The following is a 24,334-nucleotide window of genomic DNA, read 5'->3' on the forward strand; positions in this document are numbered from 1 at the left end:
AACGGGCGTTCGCGCGTTGGCCAACGTCTAAATACCTACGGCCAACGCGCGAACGCCCGTTCTACACATTGGGCCAACGCGTCTGCAGACGCGTTGGCCAACGCGTTCGCCTATGTCGAGAGCCGGCATAAGAGACAAATAGACAAAGCATTAGGGGTCATGCAGAAAGCTCCGTCTTATTTAACATACTTCGCTAGTTTTCATAGTAAAGTTAGGTATCAAAAATGCATTTGCAAGCGCCCTGACAGTTGACACTTAGCACTTAACAAATCCCATACATTATTTGACATCTAACTTTGCTGTTGAAGGTGGCGAATGCAATATGACCAAGCATTCTGTCATTTACCTCTAATCGCCTCCGCGGTCTAGTGGTTTTGGTCTTGCGCCTGATCTCTTGCCAGTCGTGTCGGTCTTCCATCCCACTGCAGTTTGTTAAACTAATATGTATTCTGTGCTGTAGTGCACTGGGTTATGAGAGTAAAAGAATAGAGAGTGCTCTTGTGTGCTGCGCACACACTTGGGTACTATAAAATTGCTCCTGCGTAACTGGCCTGGTTTCAGTCACCGTCACCGAAACCGGAATGCAAGTTATTATCTACCTATTCCACTTACCTAACAAAGCCATGAAGAACCCGTACAGCACGCACATGGTTCTGCCGAAGACCCATCGGTGGAATAATGCCGAGATGAGCGTCAGTGGGTTGCCCAGCACCGACACCGAGAAGTCCGAGCAGACCAGGTTGAACAGGATTACGTTGAGCGGCGTCCACAGCTGCAACAAGATGGCGGACAGTAAAAACAAGATGGTGACAGTTTACATAAAATGGCGGATTACCATTTGATACAAATCCCGCGTTCCACTTGATGTTAAAACGATCAAAACGCTCAAAATGTCTCCTATTTTGAGCGTTTTGATTTAACGTTAAGTGGTACGCGGGCGGCGGAGAAATAACGTTATTTTAGCGTTATCGGCACCTAGAACTGTTCCGGGGCAGGGCAGGCAGGGTAGGCCGAATAGATAAGGAAATAGTCGAACAAAACCGGTGATCCACTAAGCACTACTAGTAACACGTAGTTTACGTAGTAATTTAAACTTCGGCTACTTTGCTCCTGCCTTTTTTTTAAGAAATAAGGGGGCAAACGAGCAAACGGGTCACCTGATGGAAAGCAACTTCCGTCGCCCATGGACACTAGCAGCATCAGAAGAGCTGCAGGTGCGTTGCCGGCCTTTTAAGAGGGAATAGGGTAATAGCTGGGAGTTTAGGGAAGGGAAGGAAATAGGGGAGGGTAGGGAAGGGAATAGGGGAGGGTAGGGAAGGAAATAGGGTAGGGGATTGGGCCTCCGGTAAACTCACTCACTCGGCGAAACACAGCGCAAGCGCTGTTTCACTCCGGTTTTCTGTGAGAACGTGGTATTTCTCCGGTCGAGCCGGCCCATTCGGCCCAAGCATGGCTCTCCCGCCTCGGGGCAGTTCTAGATGCCGAAAACGCTATTAGTATAAGATGACGGGAAGATGATGGCGAATGAAAGAGAAGGAGATAAACATTGAGATAATAATATAATTACTACTACTAGTACGTAGTACTTAATAAATATATATCAATGGAGACAAGGCATTATTTAACCCATCAAGCCCCAAGCGGCAGCCGGCTGCCGCATAACAATTGAAAATCTATTGTATCTGCGATACACGATGGAGGTGTTAAAAATATTCCTCTTAATTTGTGGCAAAAACGCATTATAAATAACTTCAACGGAGGATATAATAAAGCAAAAAAAATGTCTAGAGTTGATTATAACTTCTTATCGGATTTTTAATATATTAAGACATCTCAATGTATTTTTAGTAACGTTCTTTTGTAAAAAAGGCTAAAATATTATGGTTTTACTTTTTTATCGTTTCTACGTTTCGTAGCACATGGCGTAGCCGCCGCTACGCCGCGCCGTAGACGTGAAAATCTATTTTTAAATCTTGTATCATGGGCCATGGCAAAGCAATGGCACGCGTCCCCCGAATGGCATATGACTTAAAATTTGGAGCACGCTACTGGTCACAAAACTAGTATCGGAATAATTATTTTACCAACAATGAAGGTTATATACCTCTGCATAGTAAGCACTAAATAAGGTAAATTTTGAAATAAGCACTACAAAAACATACTGAATGACACGTTTATGAATTCTTCAGAGAGAGGGCACGGTGGTACGAAAAGGTTCACCATCTCTGACATAGGTTATTCTGGGGGCACGGTAGTGCCCTCGCTAAGATAAGCTAAGCGAAGTGTACAAGGGCACTACCTAACTTTTCTCGAATTTTACGGAAACCGTACATTTTCCCATAAAAAATAGCTCATATGTCCCTACTCCCTTCACTTGGTCTACTCTATATCTGTGCCAAATATTGCCATAAAAATTGCTCCAGTACTTCGTAATTTCTAATGCTTCCCACGTTTTCCCACATTTTCCTGAGTTTCTTCGGTCGCATTAGTCTTAGCGTGATAATATATAGCCTATAGTCTTACTCGATAAATTAGCTATCTAACACTGAAATAAGTTGCTAAATCGGACCAGTACTTCCTGAGATAAGTGCGTTCAAGCAAACATACTCTTCAGGTTTATAATATTAAGAAGAGTCCACACCGCCGTTTTTCCATACAAACGCTGTCCCCTGTTTCCTCCCTGGATAATGCCGGTAGAGTTATGATTTTTTTCCTGAATATCTACGGCCACTATTAGCATGTCCCTATGTTTTTTTTTTTTCATAATTTTATAATTAAAAAAGATAAGAACGTCCAAAAACCCAAAAAAATGGCAAGATTTTCCCCTGTGTTCAAACACCCAGAAAACAAAACTGGCTAAAATATACAAAAAAAATAAAACATAGGATCACATCTCAAGCCTTGCTTTAATTCTTAATGAAAAAAGTACTTAAATCGGTTAAGTTTTGGAGAAGGAATCAGCGGACAACGAATTGAAGATTTTCTGTTCTTTTATTAGAACTTTTGTCGTGTTGTCTCTATCGCGCTCTGCGGTGGGAGACTTGAGATTGGTGAGACAGCAGACATTTTCAAATACCTATTTTCAATTTCTCTCGCCCCTGGTGTATCCTCTTAAGTATAGATTTTTTTCAATTATCGCTTGACAAACTCGAGTCTCGATCTAAAAGACTACGAAAAGTACCAATGACAGGGTCATTATAGGCTCATAAGTCATAACCATGGGATGATGTATGGTATAAAAATATGGTAGTGATGATGATGATGATGATGATAAATGTAATTTGCATAGTAGCATATGATTTCCGTTCTTAAAACAACGCCGAAACTCCCAAACTTGTATCTATAAAGAATCAGGAGTTCTCTCAGCACCTTCCGAACCACGGTATACCTCGGTGCAAAATCTTACTTGTTGGTAGCATATGCTTAGAATACTTCTCACGAAACCGAAGTCACCACTTTTTTTTTTTTTTAAAAGAAGGCAGGTCGCTGTAGCCCTGACGTCACTGCGACCCATGAGGATATATTGTGACTCCTTCGCACTAGAGTATCAACCCCAACCCAATACTGCTCTTAAATTGAACGATATGGTTGGGGTTGGTGCCACGAATTTCCTCTGTGGACGAGTATTCGTGGCGACCAAGGTGCCTGTTCCTGCTCTGTAGTAGAGCAGGGCAGTCGAGGAGAAGGTGAATAGGTGTTTCATCCTCCTCCTCACAGAATCTGCAAGTCGTTATGCTACAAATACCCATTCTGTTTAGGTGTTTGTTGAGCTTGCAGTGCCCAGTTAGGCTTCTGGTAAGGATTCTTAATTGGTTCCTACCCAAGGTGAGCACTAATTCTGATTGTTTCTTGTTGAAGTCGGGAATTAGTGCCTTGGAGTGTTCAAGGCCAGGGGTCTCATCCCATTGCTTCCTGCATAGTCTATGACCCCATTCCTTGAGCACTTGCTTTGTGGTACTGGGAGTTATACCACAGACTGGTTCTGGACTATATATGGGACTCTCGGCCCCAAGCCTAGCCAGTTCGTCAGCGGTTTCATTGCCGGGGACGTTGCTGTGGCGCGGGACCCATACTAGGCGGATGTTGTTGTTCCTTCCTAGCATGTTTAACGTATCAACGCATTCCAGAACTAATTTGGACGAGACTTCTGCGGCAGTCAGTGCTTTAAGTGCAGCTTAGACTTCTTAACTTAAGGCGGGGATTAATCTCAATCAAAAACGATAACCTTGCACACAACCAAAGACCAAGCGTATACGCATCACAATAAGATTCATTTTAGCTTAGCATAAAACTATAGGTTCTCGGGCGGATCTTCTCTATTTTTCATGTTTTTTTTTAAATATCTTTGGAAATAAATATTAAGAAACAAAATTGTTCGGTTAAAGAATTTTTAATATAGATTTACTAACAATTTATTCAAATAAAATGTACAATTATCCTAGTTAATACTTATATTTCGATGAAATAGAGTTTTTTCGGAGGTAAGTTTGTAAATTAATTACAGCCAAAGTATTACGTTTTATTAAAATGTTTTTGGTTTAAGGTATTTTGAATATTGTGCTTTATATCTCACATTTTTTAACACTTCGTTATTATATTGGAACTAGGTAAACCGGGAGTCACGGAATAACAAATTGGGGTTTATCCTCGCCTTAAGACTTAAGACTATCGGAGAAGATAAAAACTTTTTTATTAACTAGGGCCATCCTCCAGGCTATCTAGTGAACAACCGAGGATAGCGAAGACTTCAGCCTGAAACACGGTCGCAAACTCCCCCAAACAGGCGTATTTTGGTGGCCTGCCTCCGTAGAATCCGGCTCCCGCACGGTTGTCTTTCCTTGATCCATCCGTGAACCAAACTATGTCGCTAGGGCGGACATCGATTGGGATTTTTCTTTCCCAGTCCTCCCTGGAAGGTATAAAAACCTGGTACTGCTTCGAGAAGCTATACACCTTGATCATGGCATCTGATGGCATGGCCATGATAGGTGATTCACTGAGAGACTGTTCCATCTGTCGAAATGGGGTGGAGACCCAATTCGTTCAGGACGGCGGGTCCTGGCCCTGAGAGCCACCTTTTTGGCCTCTATCTGAACAAGCAGAGGAAGCGGAGTTAAGTTAATCAGGGCCTCAAGGGAAGCGGTGGATGTTGACGAGAGTGCACCCGTGATTATTAGACATGCCAGTCTCTGTACGCTGTTTAGTCTTTTATTACAGTTTACTTGTTCAGCCTTTTTATGCCACACTGCGCAGCCATATGTGGTAATCGGTCTCACTACGGCTGTATATAGCCATAGCATTGCCTTCGGCCGAATACCCCATTTAGAGCTGACAAGCTTCCAACAGGAACCTGTTGGAAGCTTGTCAGCTCTAAATGGGGTTAAACTCCAGGCCCATCTAGCCTTTTTCGTAATATACTCGATGTGCTTATTCCAAGTGAGTCCTTTGTCTAGGATTACTTCTATCGCGCTCTGTGGTGGGAGACTTGAGATTGGTGAGACAGCAATACATTTTCAAATACCTATTTAATATTTTCAATTTCTCTCGGCCCTGGTGTATCCTCTTAATGTAAGTAAAAAGTAGTTGATACGGAACCCTAAAAGCAAATTAGTGTGCTATGAGTCTTATGGCTCACTCAGATGTCAACATTGTAATAACAACACACAAAATTCCCATCCAGCATACTTACTGTAATCAGCTAACCCCACACATTGTTATTTCATATTTGTTATACAACCTCTGTGGCTCAGTTGGTGGCGCGTTGGTAGCGCAAGCCGGGGGTCGCGGGTTCGAATCCCGACGACGGAACATCAAAGTTTTCAATGTTCCTGGGTCATCGATGTGTATTAAAATGCATGTATGATATAGATAGATAGATATTTCCGATGTCTGGTACCAGTAACACAAGTCCTTCCGGTACTACCCGTGGCCAGACTGACGTGGTGTGAAACGTCCATAATTATTATTATTATTATATTATGTTATAAACTTTTCACCGCCGCACACCCACAGTATCCCACGGCAACAATTTTTTAGGGACAAAACTTAATAAAACATTTTTAGTTTCTTGTAGAGTTACAGACATCTTCCATCCTTGCAATCACAATCCTCACGATCAGGATCAGCTTCCAACAGGAACCTGTTGGAAGCTTGTCAGCTCTAAATGGGGTTAAACTCCAGGCCCATCTAGCCTTTTTCGTAATATACTCGATGTGCTTATTCCAAGTGAGTCCTTTGTCTAGGATTACTTCTAGATATTTGACATCACCCGCAAACTTAATAGTTTTTCCGAAGAGTGTTGGGGGTCTTAGTCCCTCCAACTTCCTCTTTTTGGTGAAAGGTATCAAGACCGTCTTATCAGCGTTTACTGTTAGCTTGACTATTTGGCACCAATCCTCGACGACTCTTAGTGCTGACTGCATTAACCCAGCGACCACCGATGCGCATTTTCCCACCACCATAATCGCCAGGTCGTCATCATACTCTTGAGCGTAGTAACCCATGAGGTTCAGTTCCCTTAGTAGCTCATCCACTACCAGGGACCATTCCAGGGGTGACAGCATACCTCCCTGTGGGCAACCTTGTGTCAACCTGATTTTGAGTGTCAGGTCCATAATAGTCGATGAGGCTACCCTATTGTCGAGCGTAGCTTTGATCCATTTCCTAGTTGTTGGATCTATATTCTTTAAAGCCAGGCCATTTGTGATAGACCTGGTTGAAGTGTTGTCGAATGCGCCTTCAATATCGAGGAAGACACATAACGCAATCTCTTTATCTTCAATTGCTCTATCAATCCGATCTACCAAGTCCATTAGGGCCGTCTCGGTAGATTTGCCTTTTTGGTAGGCATATTGTCTTTCATGCAGCGGCATTTTAGTGAGATAGGTGTCCCCTATGTGTACGTTGACCACCTTCTCCATTGTTTTAAGCATGAAGAAGTGAGGCTAATTGGTCTGTATGACTTTGGTAGAGCTTTGTCTCTGTCCCCACTTTTGGGTATGTAGGACACCCTTACCTTTGTCCATGCCAATGGGATGTAGCCCCACGCAAAACTTGCTCTGAAGATTTTCAGTAGCATAGGAAGTATAATGTCCATGCCCTGTTGTAGGAGGGTCGGAAATATATTATCCTCGCCGCTGGTCTTGTAAGGCTTGAAACTGTCAATTGCCCAAGTGACTCGGTCAGGCTTAAAGATCACGGAAACTCTTCTCCAATCGTCAACTGATGGTCTCGTTTTAATAATCGTATGAGAGAAGGCTTCGTGATTTTCGAGATGGATATTGTTGGGGAAGTGGACCTCGGCTAGTAATCTTAGCGTTTCTTCCGCCGTTTTAGTATAAGTACCATCTGGCCTTTTCAGAGTGCTGGGATGAGAGCTAGGGGCCTTAGATATGACTTTATATAGTCTGGAGGTTTGCGAGGTGTTATTCACTTCCTCACAGATTCTTGCCCAAGAGCGTCTTTTGGCCTTCCTTAGCTCCCTATTGTCACCACATGTTTCCATATAAATTTTGAGGAGTTCCCTCGATTACTATTGCATCCTTCATCAAATCACCACTTTTGTGCATATAATACCAAATCGGGATGGTACCCTATATACCAAAAGAAAAATTTTGAAAATCGGTTAACAAACGGCGGAGTAATCGTTGAACATAAGAAAACGAACATAACACCTCTCCCATTTTGAAAGTCGGTTAAAATTGTAGCCTATGTGTTATTCTGATGTATAAGCTATATTATTGTAAAGTTTCATCAAAATCCGTTCAGTAGTTTTTGCGTGAAAGAGTAACAAACATCCATACCCACACATCCATACATCCAAACAAACTTTCGTCTTTATAATATTAGTAGGATTTAAAAATGTAAAAGATCGTGAGGATTGTGATTGCAAGGATGGAAGATGTCTGTAACTCTACAAGAAACTAAAAATGTTTTATTAAGTTTTGTCCCTAAAAAATTGTTGCCGTGGGATACTGTGGGTGTGCGGCGGTGAAAAGTTTATAACATAATATAATAATAATAATAATTATGGACGTTTCACACCACGTCAGTCTGGCCACGGGTAGTACCGGAAGGACTTGTGTTACTGGTACCAGACATCGGAAATATCTATCTATCTATATCATACATGCATTTTAATACACATCGATGACCCAGGAACATTGAAAACTTTGATGTTCCGTCGTCGGGATTCGAACCCGCGACCCCCGGCTTGCGCTACCAACGCGCCACCAACTGAGCCACAGAGGTTGTATAACAAATATGAAATAACAATGTGTGGGGTTAGCTGATTACAGTAAGTATGCTGGATGGGAATTTTGTGTGTTGTTATTACAATGTTGACATCTGAGTGAGCCATAAGACTCATAGCACACTAATTTGCTTTTAGGGTTCCGTATCAACTACTTTTTACTTACATTAAGAGGATACACCAGGGCCGAGAGAAATTGAAAATATTAAATAGGTATTTGAAAATGTATTGCTGTCTCACCAATCTCAAGTCTCCCACCACAGAGCGCGATAGAGACAACACGACAAAAGTTCTAATAAAAGAACAGAAAATCTTCGACTCGTTGTCCGCTGATTCCTTCTCCAAAACTTAACCGATTTGAGTACTTTTTTATTACGAATTAAAGCAAGGCTTGAGCTGTGTTCCTATGTTTTATTTTTCTGTTTTTGTTTTCTGGGTCTCTGTGTTCCTTTTGTTTTCTGGGTGTTTGAACACAGAGGAAAATTTGGCCAATTTTTTGGGTTTTTGGACGTTCTTATCTTTTTTAATAATAAAATTATGAAAAAAAAACATAGGGACATGCTAATAGTGGCCATAGATATTCAGGAAAAAAATCATAACTCTACCGGCATTATCCAGCGAGGAAACAGGGGACAACGTTTGTATGGAAAAACAGCGGTGTGGACTCCTCTTAACACCTACCCAAAAAATCCATATAAATAAAATTTAATTTTTAATTTTATAAGTTTTGAATTCAAGAACTTATCCACCGATTTACCCAAATCGGTGTTTTGAAATATTCGTCGTAGTCCAGGGAAGGTTTATACAGATTGGTCGAGATTAAGGGAGATCGCAGACTCGATCGCACAAAAAGTCTGTCATCTGCGATCTCCCTAAGTGATACGAAATTCAGCGGGTCATATAGGACAACTAACCGACCCGGCAAACGTTGTTTTACCTTATAAATTGTTTCTAGTATCAATATAAAAATCAGCCAAATGCGAGTTGAACTCACGCACGAAGGGTTCCGTCCCATTATATAGCAAAATTAGGCCGATTTTTTTGTATGGGAGCCCCCCTTAATTTTTTATTTTATTTTAATATTAATTGTATTAAATATTAAAAACCTTAGTTAAAACCATATTATAACTAAGGATTTTGAGAAAAATTCAAGTACCTACCTGTTGCCATTATTGATAAAGAGCAAAAAAGGCCAAAAAATCACGTTTGTTGTATGGGATTAGTAAATATTTATTTTATTTTATTTTTAGTATTCGTTATTATAGCAGCATTCTTCGATCACTAATGCAGCATCAGATATAAATGATCTGTAAAATTTTCTACATTATAGCAATAGCTATAATGTAGAATTTTTTACAGATCACGGTAATAACCGTTCTTGAGTTACAGCCTGGAGACAGACAGACAGATGGACGGACTGACGGACAGTCAGGCAGACGGACAGACAACGAAGTCTTAGTAATAGAGTCCCGTTTTTATCCTTTGGGTACGGAACCTTAAAAAAGTAGATAAAAAATTAAAAACCTATTCTCAGGCCTAACGAATTTACATACAAAATTTCACTACAATCGGTCGAGCCGTTTTGGAGGAGTTCGCGCTCAAACACTGTGACACGAGAATTTTATGTATTAGATAATAAAGCCATAATAATTAAGTATGGCTCTCATGCAACGGAACGGAACCCTATATGACGGAATCAGGTTCACACTTGGCTTGTATTTACGCTTAAGCTTCTTTATTAATATTTTATACCTGTCACATGTTTTCGGTTTAAATGAAGCGTATTCCTATTTATTGTACCTGACATATTTACAAAAGAGATAACGGTATTTTTATACGCTTTAAAAAATATGTCGCCGAAACATGCTTTGCACAGTACAGGCTTTATAAAAACCGGCCAAGTGCGAATTGGAAGGATTTTGATTCATTTTTATATTTCAGTTGATTTAATGAAAGTTCAATAAGGTTTACCATCTATACCATTTCAAACCAATTTTCGTTGGTAGTTTTTATAGTAATGTACATAATATATATATTTTTTAATTATCATGCCCCTGCTTTAGACCATCCGACCAGGGGACCCCTCAAATTTTTAATATTTTTTCCATTTTTGTATCAAAATCGTAATGCGGTTCACAGACGTCACAGACTACATCTACTTACCAAGTTTTAATAGTATAGCTCTGATAGTCTCGGAGAAAAGTTGCGGTGACATACGGACGGACAGACAGGCAGACAGACAGACATGACCAATTTATAAGGGTTCCGATTTTTGCCATTTGGCTACGGAACCCTAAAAAGTACTAATCCATACTTTATTAATATTATAAATGCGAAATGCGAATTCTATCTGTTACCTCTTCACGCCAAAACCGCAGAACCGATTTTGCTGAAATTTCTTATGGGGTACCTTTAGTCCCGGGACGTAGGATTTGTAAGATGCATAGTTAATTTTCTCCTGCTACTCCCAAAATAATTACAATATTTGGCTTCGTATACCGTTACGGTAGTCGGGTAACACGAATGTTTGCCACAGGCGATGATGATGAGCTTGGCAAATTATATTTATAAAAAGCTCCCACACCGGTTTCGGTGACGGTAGCCGGTTTCATTGAAACCAGGCCAGCTACACAGGAGTAATTTATAGTGTCCAAGTGTGTGCGCAGTACACAAGAGCACTCTCTATTCCTTTACTCTCATAACCCAGTGGGACGGACGACCGACACGACTGGCGAGAGATCAGGCGCAGGACCGACTTTTTACGTGCCCATTCGACGCATGGATCATCTTACTTGTCAGACAATCAGGTGATCAGCCTGCATTGTCCTAACCAAACTTGGAAATAACATGTTTCCAACCCGGGAATCGAACCCACGACCTCCGAGTCAAGAGCCGCGCTCTATACCACTAGACCACGGAGGCGCTCATTGGCAAATTATGCCTAAAGTTTGTCGGAAGTTCCGAACTTAGAAGTCGCGTAAAACACTCGAGAGTCGAGACCCTTAATAGATTAAAGAGGCAACAACTGCGCTCGACAAACGTTACATACCTTGGTCATAGTTTATGGTTGGGTGCACCAGAGGCGTGGTTATAGTTACAGTTATGGTCAAAGTTATGGTTATAGTTAAGGTTTTAACCTTAACTTTGATCACAGAATTTGACAGATGTCTGTTGCTGGTCCGAGAAGGTTTTAAATGGACGTGGGCGGGGCGCTGCTGGTAAAGGAGAACTGTCAAAAATAGCGTTTTTGTATGATGACAGCGATAGTTCCTTTTTTCGCCACGTTCATTTAAAGCCTTGTCGAGCTCTATGGTTATGGTTAAATATGGCGTCCATTTTTGACTTTTACCAAAGATTTGACATTTTGCATTGTAGTTATAGTTAAAGTTACAGTTATAGTTAAAGTAAGTTGGTGCAACCCACCCTATATATTACAAAAGCCGAGTTACACTGTCGGAACTCAGCGTTTGTTATCAAATATGTACGAAACTGATAATAACTTTACAAAAAAGAAACGACTACAAACAGTATTTCCTTATCATAAGACTACCAGATGAAAAATCATCAAAATTGGTTCACAAACGGCCAAGTTATCCTCGAAAAAAGATTAAAAAAAATAATATTATAATATTATTATACCTACGGTCTTGAGTCTTGAAATCGAATTGAGAAAATATTAAATATCCCTTTTTTTCAAAAAAGTTCTACGTGCGCGACGTGATACAGACTGTTCTAATTATTTCGAGTCCCAAGAGAGGATAATAATTAATATAGAATATTTTTATCCATAATGCTTTTCATCAAAATAAATTATCACGCAACGAAATTGCGGGCAACAGTCTATTATTGAATATTATGATTAGAATCGACAAAGCGACGTCCTAAGTGAGCGAACTCACGGAGCGGTTTTCGGCCGCGCTAGCCACGGTTGCGGAGCTGCGGTTTTATTTTAGAACTCGCGAGACCGCTGATTTGTGCCGGGCCCTAGTAATGGGAATTAATGCTATTTTATGTTAATTTCATTAACATGCTAATTTTGATGTCACAGCATGCTAAGTATTATTGCTTTGCTATTGGCTAAAAACTCGGCATCGTGAATTATCGGTTCGCATTGCACCGCTCGCGTCGAGTATTATTTCGAATCTGTTTCGAATCGAGTGAAAAATAGCAATTCTTTGCGGTGCGAAACAGCGCGGACGTATTTTTTAGCAAGTACGATTAATTTAACTATTGCTAATGGGCATTTAACAATTAATTTTGATTGCTAGTGCTATTTTCATCAACACTACCGGGCCCGCAGCCGCCGCAGTCGCGATCAGCGCCCGCAAACTCTGCGGGGAAACCGCCGAGGCTACTACCGCCGCCGCCCGCCGGTGCAGCGGGAGCCGCAAACAACCGCGCGGGCCGGGGGCGAAAAACGCGCCGTGAGTTTTGATTTCATTTTTTACATACAAATCTGTATTCTACGAAGGCTGCGGGCCCGCAACCGCGGCGGGCACGGGAGAAATCCGCTCCGTGAGTTCTTAGCCTTATTCGGGCAATTAAATGGAACTCGTTTTCGCGTCCTCTTTGCTTTTGATGGCTCTTTGATTTGTTGTCCCTGGGCCTACGCACGAAACACCCTAGGGCCCACACGAAGGACACAGGGCCCACATGAAGAGCACAGGGCCCACACGAAGAGCGCAGGGTCCACACTAAGGGTGGGCCCAGGGTGTCACAGGGTCCGCAGATTTGCGTTTGATTTAATCTGCTACAATGAAGTCAATTTCTGAACATTATGTCATTATGTTTGCCCTTATTTATGAATAGGCTCCAGGCTAGCCCCAACACTATCCTAAGCGCGTTGGCATGCAGGTGGGACTTCCCACTGCTGAGGCATTGGATAGGTTTGCATGCGCCTCTAGCTTGGTGCAACTTATTGTGAAATTGTAACTAACATAATTACTAACACTATCATCACTAACACTACTAACTTAGTCTAAGAAAAAATTGTTATTAACTAAATAACTAATACTTATACAGTGTGTAACAAAAATAAGTGATAATACTTTAGGGTGTGTACGTGTTCCTTGTAGAGAGTTCACTGTGAAAGTAGCAGCTCTGAAAGACGAAACTTTTTTTTCACTTTTGTATGGGCAAGGGCCCGAGCGTCACGAGTTTCCCCATACAAAAGTGAAAAAAATGTTTGGTCTTTCAGCGCTGCTACTTTCATTGTGAACTTTCTCCAAGGAACACGTACACACCCTAAAGTATTATCACTTATTTTTGTTACACCCTGTATATTATGGATGTATAGTGTCCGAAATAATGATTATTATTATTATTATTATTATTAATGTATTTTTAATACCGTACCTAATGTATGAGGGCTGGTTTTAATACGCTCACGCACGGATTTGATGATATTTTGTGTGCTTATCGGAGAATCTGAGAATCGGCCAACATTTATTTTACTTACGACAAAAACGTACCTGCAAAATAATATTTGTCGAGTAAGCTAGTAAAAAGTGATGGTGCATCTTTGCATCCATGCTGGCCCACTGTAAGGGTCAATTATGTAAGTAAGGGTTGTATGGATTTGACAGATTTCAATTGCGTCAGACGTCTTGCGAATCTGTCAAATCCATACTAATTTACAAATGCATCTACGTGTCGCGTTGCGGCCTGAATCAACCCTAAGGCATCGCCATTGTGTAGATGGGGTAGTGGCGTATGCAAATACTTCTATTTAAAATAGAATTCTTTGGGCGTATGATGGCGGACGATTTCCAGGCGTGGCGCGCAATGGCGTGGGTCATCGCGGGCCATTGTTTACGTACATTGTAACCTTAATATTTAGCTCAGCGCACACTCAAACTGAATCTCAATTAAACCATAATGATATATCAGAGCATAGAGAAATTGATTCAAAGGCAGATGACAGATGATATTAAAGGTACGCGCACACTTTGTCGGCGCGTGCCGGGGCGTGCCGGGGCGGGTCAGGGCGCAGCGCAGCGCAAAATGCGCTATAGGACACTATTGCCGGGTCGGGTCGCATCGCATTGACGGATTTTAACGCTCACTGTGCCGGGGCGGGTCAGCGCGCAATTCATTGACGGATTTTGAGCCGAGGCTTGCCAGGCCGCATCGCATCACATCCGCGCGCCGCTTGCTATAGCACACTGACGGAAATCCGCCGAGAAAAAATCCGCACCGATGCGCCCCGGCACAGTGTGCGATACGCGCAACCACTTCCATACAAATTGTATGGAGGCGGATATTTGCGATGCGCCCCGGCACGTTAAGCCCCGGCACGGCCCGTCTCAGTGTGCTCACTCCCTAATCCAACATGAGTGGGTTCGCTATTTATGAATCAATTTCTATGATAGTATCATCAGTGGACACTTGCACTGGACAGTGACCGCAACATTAGTGATCGAAGCCGGAACATTGTGCTTTTCGCATTTAATTTTTTTTTACTTTTTCATTCAAAAACAGAACTTTAAATATAATTTTTTTAGAAGGCTACTGAAATTATAAAATATGTGTAATTTTAAAGAGTCAATGTCACTTTTATTACCTGAACAAGTAAATAACTTAAATTTATCATAATTTTCCACTTATTTTCTAACTCAGTTGGTCTCGTCTCGTTGATTTTTCTCATCGCTAAGCTAAAGTAAAAGCTTTTATTTTACAAAAAATATAAAAGTTTAAGGGTCTGTTTCACCACTTTCTGATAAAGTGCCAAATAGGCTATTCACAACTTTTTTGACAGATTTTCCATACTCGATCTGTCAAGTTAATTGGTGGATAGCCTATTCGTCACTTATCAGGAAGCGGTGAAACAGGCCCTAAATAACCTAATTTTAAAATTTAAAATGATCTAGCCAAGTTCTCATTTATCATCAACCTATTGTCAACCATCATAATCAATATCATCATTATAATAATTCTTTATTTTATTTTGTCATCATTATTATTATCATCATGAGTCTATCGTCGTCTACTGCTGAATTTAGTTTCCCCTATGAGTGGGAGACGAGTTTCCTACAGCTATCCTATGAGTGGGACACGAGTTTTCTACCGCTATCCTATGAGTGGGAGACGATTTTCCTACAGCTATCCTATGAGTGGGAGACGAGTTTTCTACAGCAATCCTATGAGTGGGAGACGAGTTTCAACAACGACGACCACTATAATATTAAAATCTGGTAATAGATGTAAGGCTCGTAGTATAAGTGAAAAGCTTCATGTGCTGTCGACTTTACCTACAATTCATACCTACTTTTCTCATTCATAGAGAATGAGAAAAGTATGTTTTGTAGTAGGTAAAGTCAACTTGCCCCCCCTGCGCCATCGGCTGGCGACACCCTTGGTTCTGAAAATGGCGAAAGCCTGGTTGTCGCTGGCTCTTGGGTAAAATCAATCGTAGTTATGTCTACGTCACACTTTTTGTAGGACCGATAACAATCGGGCATGATTGAAATTTTGTTTTAGACCATCTTTTGTTGCACTTTTGCAATTAGTTTCTTTTTTTGCCTAAAAATATGGAATCTGAATCGGACTTGACCCTACTAAAGCAGATTACTAAAAGATTTTCGATTGAAGTTACAACTACAACGAAGTGAATGACCAAAGCGCAATAGACATAAATAAAGATGACCTTCCGATCATTGCTGCAAGCGACCGCGACCGACAAAACATTAAAAAAAAATGCCTATTTATGACCAAGGCTGTAGGTTTCATTTTCTACCGATATTGGTCTAGCAACCCATGCCGCTACTGCTTGGGTCGCTAGCGGCTAGACATAATATAAAGTGGCATTTTATTGGAACGTAGTCGGTAGTTCCTTATCGCCCGTTGCGCCTTGGGCTAGCCTGAAAAAGTTGTAACGACACTTTTTTATTACTACCTGTATGGTAGGGGCAGAGGGCGTTGATAGTATTCCTGTGCGTCAACGTTTTTGAGAATAAAGTACAGCAACGCGTATACAGGTTTTTTGAACATAAGAAATAACTTCGTTCCATTCGAGTGTCCCTTGACACCTCTCAAACTTTTTTGGAATTTTGTCGGTAGCGGGCGCTTGCCGCGTTAATAGGAACGGTACCTTAACCGATGTAACGGCATGCCAAAGTCACGTTTGCCAATACCACGTGCGTCTCACCGCCAGACCACATCGATCAGTAACGAGTTGGTTACGAGGCCGTCTACGATTATACGTGTGACGTGAATTGTTTAGTTTTTTACATAACGAATCAACCAATCTTATCTATGGTTTATTTTACTATCCCACTGCTGGGCAAAGGCCTCCCCCAAGGAAGACCTTCTGTCTCGCTCTTAGCCACTGCAGGCCAGCCTGGTTTGTAGGCATCCAGTTCATCTCGCCATCTTTTTCGAGGCCGTCCACGGCGGCGTCGTCCGTCCTCTGATACCCACTGTGACCATTGCCCAACGGTCAGGATGCATGCGGCTGGTATGACCCGCCCAGTCCCACTTTAATTTTGCAGCTTTCATGCCGACGTCCTTAGCACCTGTTTTGGACCCTTATTTAATTATTATTTTAACAAGAACCAAAGAAAGGAACATGGGCATTTTGGTATATGTCTCAACAGAGATAAAATATATACCATTAGATAGCTCTTAATGAGTACGTAAAAAAGTTATATGGCGCCCAGCCCCTCGCAACTGTACTTTTATTTTCCCCTAGCAACTGTACTTTTATTTAAATTATTAACTGTGAAATAGGAGTATAAAATTATTGTTACGAAAACATTTGAAAAATGTCAGATGCATGAAATTGAACTTATGTCAATAGAGATTGACACTGTTGAATCGAAAAATCAAATCGATAAAAAAGGGCGGCCATCTTAAATCGCCGGCACCAGTCACCACTGAAATGTCTGTACGAAATCGATCATTTCGATTTCGCAATCGCATTTCCTTTACGAAGTGATTTTAAATTATCGATTGCTAGGTACTTCCCTACTATTGTCAATTATTATAATGTGTCACGCATATCATCTTAAAACGCACAAACTATTGTATCGAGGTCTACCTCCAGAAACATTCAATACTTGTTTACGCGAGTCGGGTACGTTCTAGAAAGGAACAGTCTGGGACTCGCCTCGGCTCACATAAATAGCCGCAGAGAGACGAGCCAGTCAATCAGTTCAGTTTGAGCTTTCGTCAAGGTGACTTGGAAGTGAAAACAATGATCAAGAGTGATACCAGTGAAACCTACGATTTGGCTACGACCTATGACATCGTGAGTGCTTAGTGTTTGGACCTAGTGCTTTGTGTTGAACCTAGTGCTTGTGAATAAAGTCTTCAAGAGAGTCAGCAGGTCTTTCTCTTCAAATCTTTCCAACCTTAGCACGTAACAATATTTTGCCACTAGCTGATGACCGCGAGCTAATATTATATTTGGATGAGACTTTTATGCTAAAAATATTGTTCTGAACGTTATTTACCAAACTAAACAAACTATGGAAGAAAGAAGAAAATTTAAGTTGCTTAGTTAAGTTGCAGAATAAATTAAGTTGCTTTTAATTAATATATTATTAGTATATATATTATATAAAATATGATATTTATTGTGTATATAAATATATATTATTTATTTATTAGTTTATTTGAATTATAGTATCCATATAGTCTGTAATAGTAATTTTTATAGTATGTATTTATTAAAGTTGATAAAATTATAGATGTAAGTACTTTGCATCTACCTCATCTCGTCTCTACATCACCCAAAGGTTGGCTGGAAGAAAATGCCTAAAGGCATTAAGCCCACCTCTGTACCTTGATGTGTGCAAAAAGTATAATAAAAAAAAATTAGAAACGTAACAATTTATTAACCGGAGGCCCAATCCCCTACCCTTTTCCCTTCCCTACCCTCCCCTATTCCCTTCCCGTCCCATCCCTACCCTCCCCTATTACCCTATTCCCTCTTAAAAAGCCGGCAACGCACCTGCAGCTCTTCTGATGCTGCGAGTGTTCATGGGCGACGGAAGTTGCTTTCCATCAGGTGACCCGTTTGCTCGTTTGCCCCCTTATTTCATAAAAAATAATTTAAAAAAAATAATGTAAACTCACCGCTTTCATCTACAGTCCCTCTCAAGTCTCATGAGTCACGAGTCATGACTCATGACACGACTATTAGGCGAATTTTATGATAATATCTTTCGAGTTCGATTCAAAATCATTTATAATCTAGTATGCTAAGAAAATGTGTAAGACATAATAATTTAACTTTGATAAATGTAAGGAAAGAAATATAGTTATTGTTGTTGAATTTTAATTCAGTAGCTTTCAGCTGTTTAATGTAACTAACTCGCTTAAACTCGAGAACGACTGAACCAAATTAGTTAATTTTAGTATTGAAATGTTCTTGGAAGTCCATGGGAGGTTTATATAGAGAGGGAAGTGATGTAAGTATCACTTTTTATCGGTAAGTTTATCGTGTCATTTATAGTTGCAGTACAAAATATACACTCAAATACAATAACCCTCCGGCGAAGTCGGGTTGCAGTACTTGCAGTTAACAAATGAAAGCTGAATTAAACGACATCAGAAACAATTATTTTTTTCTCTTTCTAACTATATTTAACAAAGATGATGCCCTTGTTTTCGTGTTACATCGTAGTTACTATAACCACAATAGACATAACGACCAGGGCCTGTAGACAAGTGGCAAAGCGCTAACGCTAACGCTAACGCTAGCGCTACAAAATGTATGCGATTTGACACAATCCATTGCTTCGCTAGCGAATACTAATGTCAAATCCATACATTTTGTAGCGCTAGCGTCAGCGTTAGCGTTTTGCCACTTGTCTACGGGGGCAGTAGTTCGACTGCAAAGAGACGGACAGGTTTCAATATCTGTCAAATTCGTCGGGTTTCACTAGGATTATGAACGGAATGTGCCTCGCGCTGGCTGATATAATTTATTTCTAAATATTAAAAATTAAGTTTTCAAAATTGGATTCTGTCAATTTTAATCGCATGTGCCAAAACACAAACAACAATACGACCAAAGAGGAACACGGCCAGCGAATATGTCATAGTTTTAAATTCGTAGGTAACAAGATAACAACCCTAGCGACGATTTTCGTCATAATACGTCAAATTTAAAAATTTCAACATCAGTTCTTAGTCGGCATACTCTATCATTCTGTCTACTCTGGTATAACTATAGGTTACACAGTTCCAATCGACCCCATGTTAACCTTTCAATAACTCTTTATATTATAATGAAAACGTGTATAATTAATACTAATAATTTATACGTGGGAGAGCCATGTTTCGGCACGAATGGGCCGGCTCGACCGGAGAAATACCACGTTCTCACAAAAAACCGGCGTGAAACAGCGCTAGCGCTGTTTCGCCGAGTAAGTGAGTTTACCGGAGGCCCAATTCCCTTCCCTATCCTCCCCTATTCCCTTCCCTTCCCATCCCTACCCTTCCCTATTACCCTTTTCCCTCTTAAAAGGCTGGCAACGCACCTGCAGCTCTTCTGATGCTGCGAGTGTTCATGGACGACGGAAGTTGCTTTCCATCAGGTGACCCGTTTGCTCGTTTGCCCCTTTCTTTCATAAAAAAAAAACTCTGCCAAAGGGATGCTATACAAAATGAAAGTTGAATGAAAGAAAATGACGAAAATTGAAGACGAAGTGCATAGTGTGGACATAGCTAATTAATGTACAACATGAAGACATAACATGTAATTATTTGCGTGAAAACATGATATTGAATGTGAATTAATTGGAGCTAACCTAATAATAAAATATTTGCTTGTATTTTAATAATTATATTTTAGTAGTAGACGTTGCTCGAGTTTTTTTGGACTGAAATTGCACCACAAAACCTTCATAACCCTAGAGTGGGCGCGCTATGAGCATTTTGCCGCCCGCGGTGAAAAATCTTTACTAATACTTATAAGTACTAATATAATATTATAATTGGGAAGAGTTTGTTTGTTTGAACGCGCTAATCTCAGGAACTACTGCGAGGCTAAAACGGTCGCTTTGAAGAATCATAATATGATTCTTTTTTTTCTAAAATCGCAAAATGCAACTCTGCTTGCAATTCATTTCTGTATTTTTGTAATGATTTGACATTTGTCAGTTTGACAGTTTTGACAATTCATTTGCTGAATTGATTGAGAGGAATTGCTAAATGTGACCATTTTAGCCCCGTTGGTCTGATTTGAAAAATTCTTCATACGTGGGTGAGCCATGCTTCGGCACGAATGGGCCGGCTCGACCGGAGAAATACCACGTTCTTACAGAAAACCGGCGTGAAACAGCGCTTGCGCTGTGTTTCCCCGAGTGAGTGAGTTTACCGGAGGCCCAATCCCCTACCTTATTCCCTTCCCTAACCTCCCCTATTCCCTTCCCTACCCTCCCCTATTCCCTTCCCTTCTCTACCCTCTCCTATTCCCTTCCCTTTCCTTCCTTACCCTCCCCTATTACCCTGTTCCCTCTTAAAAAGCCGGCAACGCACTTTCAGCTCTTCTGATGCTGTGAGTGTCCATGGGCGACGGAAGTTGCTTTCCATCAGGTGACCCGTTTGCTCGTTTGCCCCCTTTATTTCATAAAAAAAAAACTTTCAGTGGTAGATAGCCCATTTATCGAGGAAGGCTATAGGCTATATTTTATCACGCTAATATTAATAGAAGCGAAGAAATAGAGGAAAGTGTGGAAAAACGGGGAGAAATTATTTGAAAGGGCTTATTTGAACGCGCAAATCTCATGAACTACTGGTCCTATTTGAAAAAATAAATTAATCAATTTTTATTTATTTATTTATAGCAGGCTACATAGGCCCATACATATATACCTTAATGACTAACATACATATAAATTATATACAGTTAATAACTACACTTTATCACGAGTTATCGGCGACGTGACGCGCGCTTCATTCCGGAGTCTTCCCCGGAACCTTCGGTAGACCACATCAGTCGGCCAGAATTCCTCCGCTTCAAAGGTCGACAGAAGAAGTGTCGGACTTGACAGAAGATGCGTCGGTACTCTCACCACAAAGGAACTGAAGTTGACCTTGTGGCGAGACTGCAGACGTTCGACCCTCAAGTGGAGGGATGTCTTCTTACTGATGTAGTTGACGACGTCCTCGACCTCCATGGACCAGTGCAGGCGAGATATGTACAGGGGCGTCGCGGGGACCTCGCTCCGCAGACGCAGCTCAGGCACATAGGGCGCGGTGCCGCGATGGTTGCGGGCTTCTTCTTCCTCCTCTCCACCAGTATGAAGCCCTCCTCATCGCACCCCCTGCTCTCGTCCTTGCCAGGTCGAGAAGACTTGGCCTTGCGGCTCTTCGTAGCCTTGCGGCTACCCGTAGACTTACGGCTCTCCGTGGACTTACGGCTCTCCGAAGCCTTACGGCTCTCATTCTCCCCATTTTTGTTCGCCCGCGGGGAAGGTGCGGGGCGACCAGCAACAGTCGCGTAGTTTTGCTGAGTCGCCTGTGGACTCAGTGTCGGCGCAACCGGGAGAGGAACGCGGGCGGGGGCGGCAGCGGCGGTGTTCGTTGACCCATCCGATAAATATGCTGACGGGCTAAACGTGATCGCCTGCGCGCCTCGGCGTCGAGTTACGTATGCAGCGTCAGGTGACCCACATAGTGAATTATTACTTTTCAATTGTGATAATTCACTACGTAGGTCACTGATGATAGATTCCGACGCCTGCAATCTACCCCGAACTCCGGCCAGCTCTTCCTTCAGGAACCTGATGTCCTTCAGTAGGCTGACGACGTCGACGTGGTCCAGCGTGACGGGCGGCAGCTTATGCAGCTGTTTAGCCACAAAAGCCGGTATCTCATCCGGATCCGTCTGCTTCAGCAGGGAGATGATGTCCTGCACGCTCCTTTCGGTTCCGTCTCTTCGTCGCGACGGCATGTTCGCGCTCTGGCCGAGCGTCTCATACAGCAGCTGCTTCCCTTGGCAAATCTCCTCGCTGGTGAAGGAGGACTTACAGATCTGCATGATGCTGACCTCATCCATGGTGTCGATGGCGTGCTGGATAAACGCCAGCAACTCGTTGGCCACGAGCGCCATGGTCACGTGCAGCGGCAATGTGCCGCGCGATTCGCGAAATATTAATTAATTAATATTCGCAGCGTGTGTAACGTGGAGCACGACCATTCGCTAGCTCGACACATCACGCACGCGATGGCATTGTTTAATTCCTACTAAAAATAACTAAAGAAAAGGGGCGGCAAAATGCTCCACACGCGCCCACTGACGTTTCGCGGAATAACGCGCCCACTCCAGGGATAAAGAGGGACAAACAATAAGATAGGCAGACAGGCAAACAGACAGACATATTTTCGCATATTTATAGTGCTAGTATCAGCTCTGGATTTATGTATAGGCCAGGCTCCCCAAACTGTGCGTCACGACGCCACGGGGCGCGGCGTCGCGACACTGTCCCAGGGGCGTCGCATGTCGACACAACCAAATCGAGTGAGAGCCGCGCGCATTATGTCAATCATACATCCCGGGGTTCCCAGGCAGTATCCTCGCTTTCAGAAGCTATGCTCAGGAAAGCAAGCGCGTCCTTCACATTAGCTAGAATTGCTGGCTTTAATGTCTTTTTAGAATTTTTATGCTTATGTTTTGATTTGGTCATGATTTCCTCATAAAAATAAAAAAGTCTAAATAGTGTTTTTATGTTAATTGATAACCTAATATGTAGGCTGGTTCTTAAATTGTAAATTATTTTTGGGGGGCTGGGTTCAGGGGCGTCGTCAAGAAATGGCAAAGTCCCTAAGGCGTCACTGTACAAATAAGTTTGGGAAACCCTGGCATAGGCAGAATACGCGATGGCCTATGGGCGGCAGCGTCCTATGGCGTCCTAGGATGGCGGTAGAGTTCATAAATAGGGGCGGCAAAATTAAACTGGCCTATAGTCATAAAAAATATAAATCCAGCCCTGGCTAGTGTGTATAATAATGTCATAATTCACTCACCTGTCTATCCTTGAACATCAAGAGGATGACCATGAGGTTGAGGAAGAAGCCGAAAAAGCCGATGAGGAAGAGCACAAACGCCGAAGCCACGTACCCCCATCGTGGCATCAGAAGTGGAAAGTCTCCGTCGTAGTCGAGGACGGTGGCGTTCACGTCAATGTATGACGTCATCATTGCGACTGGTACCACTTCAGGAAAAATCTGGTACCACTTCACAAAATTTTGTTACCACTTCACAAACTATACGGTACCACTTCGAAAACTTTTTGTACCTCTATAGAAATAATTTCGTAACACTTCCCTAAAGATTGTACCATCTTTTCACTTCACCGAACTTCACAATCTTGACACGGAAATCTGAAAAAGATATATTTTTCAATTAGAATTTTCAACCAAGCCTTAAGTCTCTGATAGACAGACATAAAATAACAGTAATCTTATTTCCTAATGGGCTTGGTTTTGTCTATTATGTATATAAAATAGATTTGATAAAAATTAATGTATTTTGTTAGTATAAGGATTAAAGCCCATCCATACTAATATTATAAATTCGAAAGTGTGTCTGTCTGTCAGTTTATCTGTTACATCTTCATGCCTAAACCACTGAACCAATTTTGCTGAAATAATGCAACACGCTTTGCATGGATATATGTAAATTTTGAGTCCCGGAAAAGGAAATATATTGATGCTGTTTCTCCCAGCGCGTTAAACGAATATTGGCGCAACGGAGTCATCTTGTTTATTTTATTTCATGATTTTAACAATCTCTTTTAGACGTGGGAGAGCCATGCTTCCGCACGAATGGGCCGGCTCGACCGGAGAAATACCACGTTCTCACAGAAAACCGGCGTGAAACAGCGTTTGCACTGTGTTTCGCCGAGTGAGTGAGTTTGCCGAAGGCCCAATCCCCTACCCTGTTCCCTTCCCTACCCTCCCCTATTCCCTTCCCATCCCATCCTTACCCTGTTCCCTCTTAAAAGGCCGGCAACGCACCTGCAGCTCTTCTGATGCTGCGAGTGTCCATGGGCGACGGAAGTTGCTTTCCATCAGTTTGCTCGTTTGCCCCCTTATTTCATTAAAAAAAACTACCATGTTAGAGTCAATTCC

At 41.8% G+C, this 24,334-nt stretch overlaps 1 protein-coding gene across 1 annotated transcript in view; it reads right to left on the reverse strand.

Moving 5' to 3' along the window:
• LOC121734964 (parapinopsin-like) overlaps positions 1 to 23,398 on the reverse strand; it is a 46,755-nt gene extending 23,357 nt beyond the window's left edge. The window contains exons 1-2 of the mRNA XM_042125625.1: positions 23,228 to 23,398; positions 613 to 772 (exon numbers count right to left, since the gene is read on the reverse strand). Of these exons, the coding sequence (XP_041981559.1) occupies positions 613 to 772; positions 23,228 to 23,398 (331 nt within the window). The remainder of the gene's footprint in view (positions 1 to 612; positions 773 to 23,227) is intronic.
• Positions 23,399 to 24,334: the final 936 nt, after the last annotated feature.

This window comes from Aricia agestis, chromosome 16 (assembly GCF_905147365.1).
Source record: "Aricia agestis chromosome 16, ilAriAges1.1, whole genome shotgun sequence".
Classification (NCBI taxonomy): domain Eukaryota; kingdom Metazoa; phylum Arthropoda; class Insecta; order Lepidoptera; family Lycaenidae; genus Aricia; species Aricia agestis.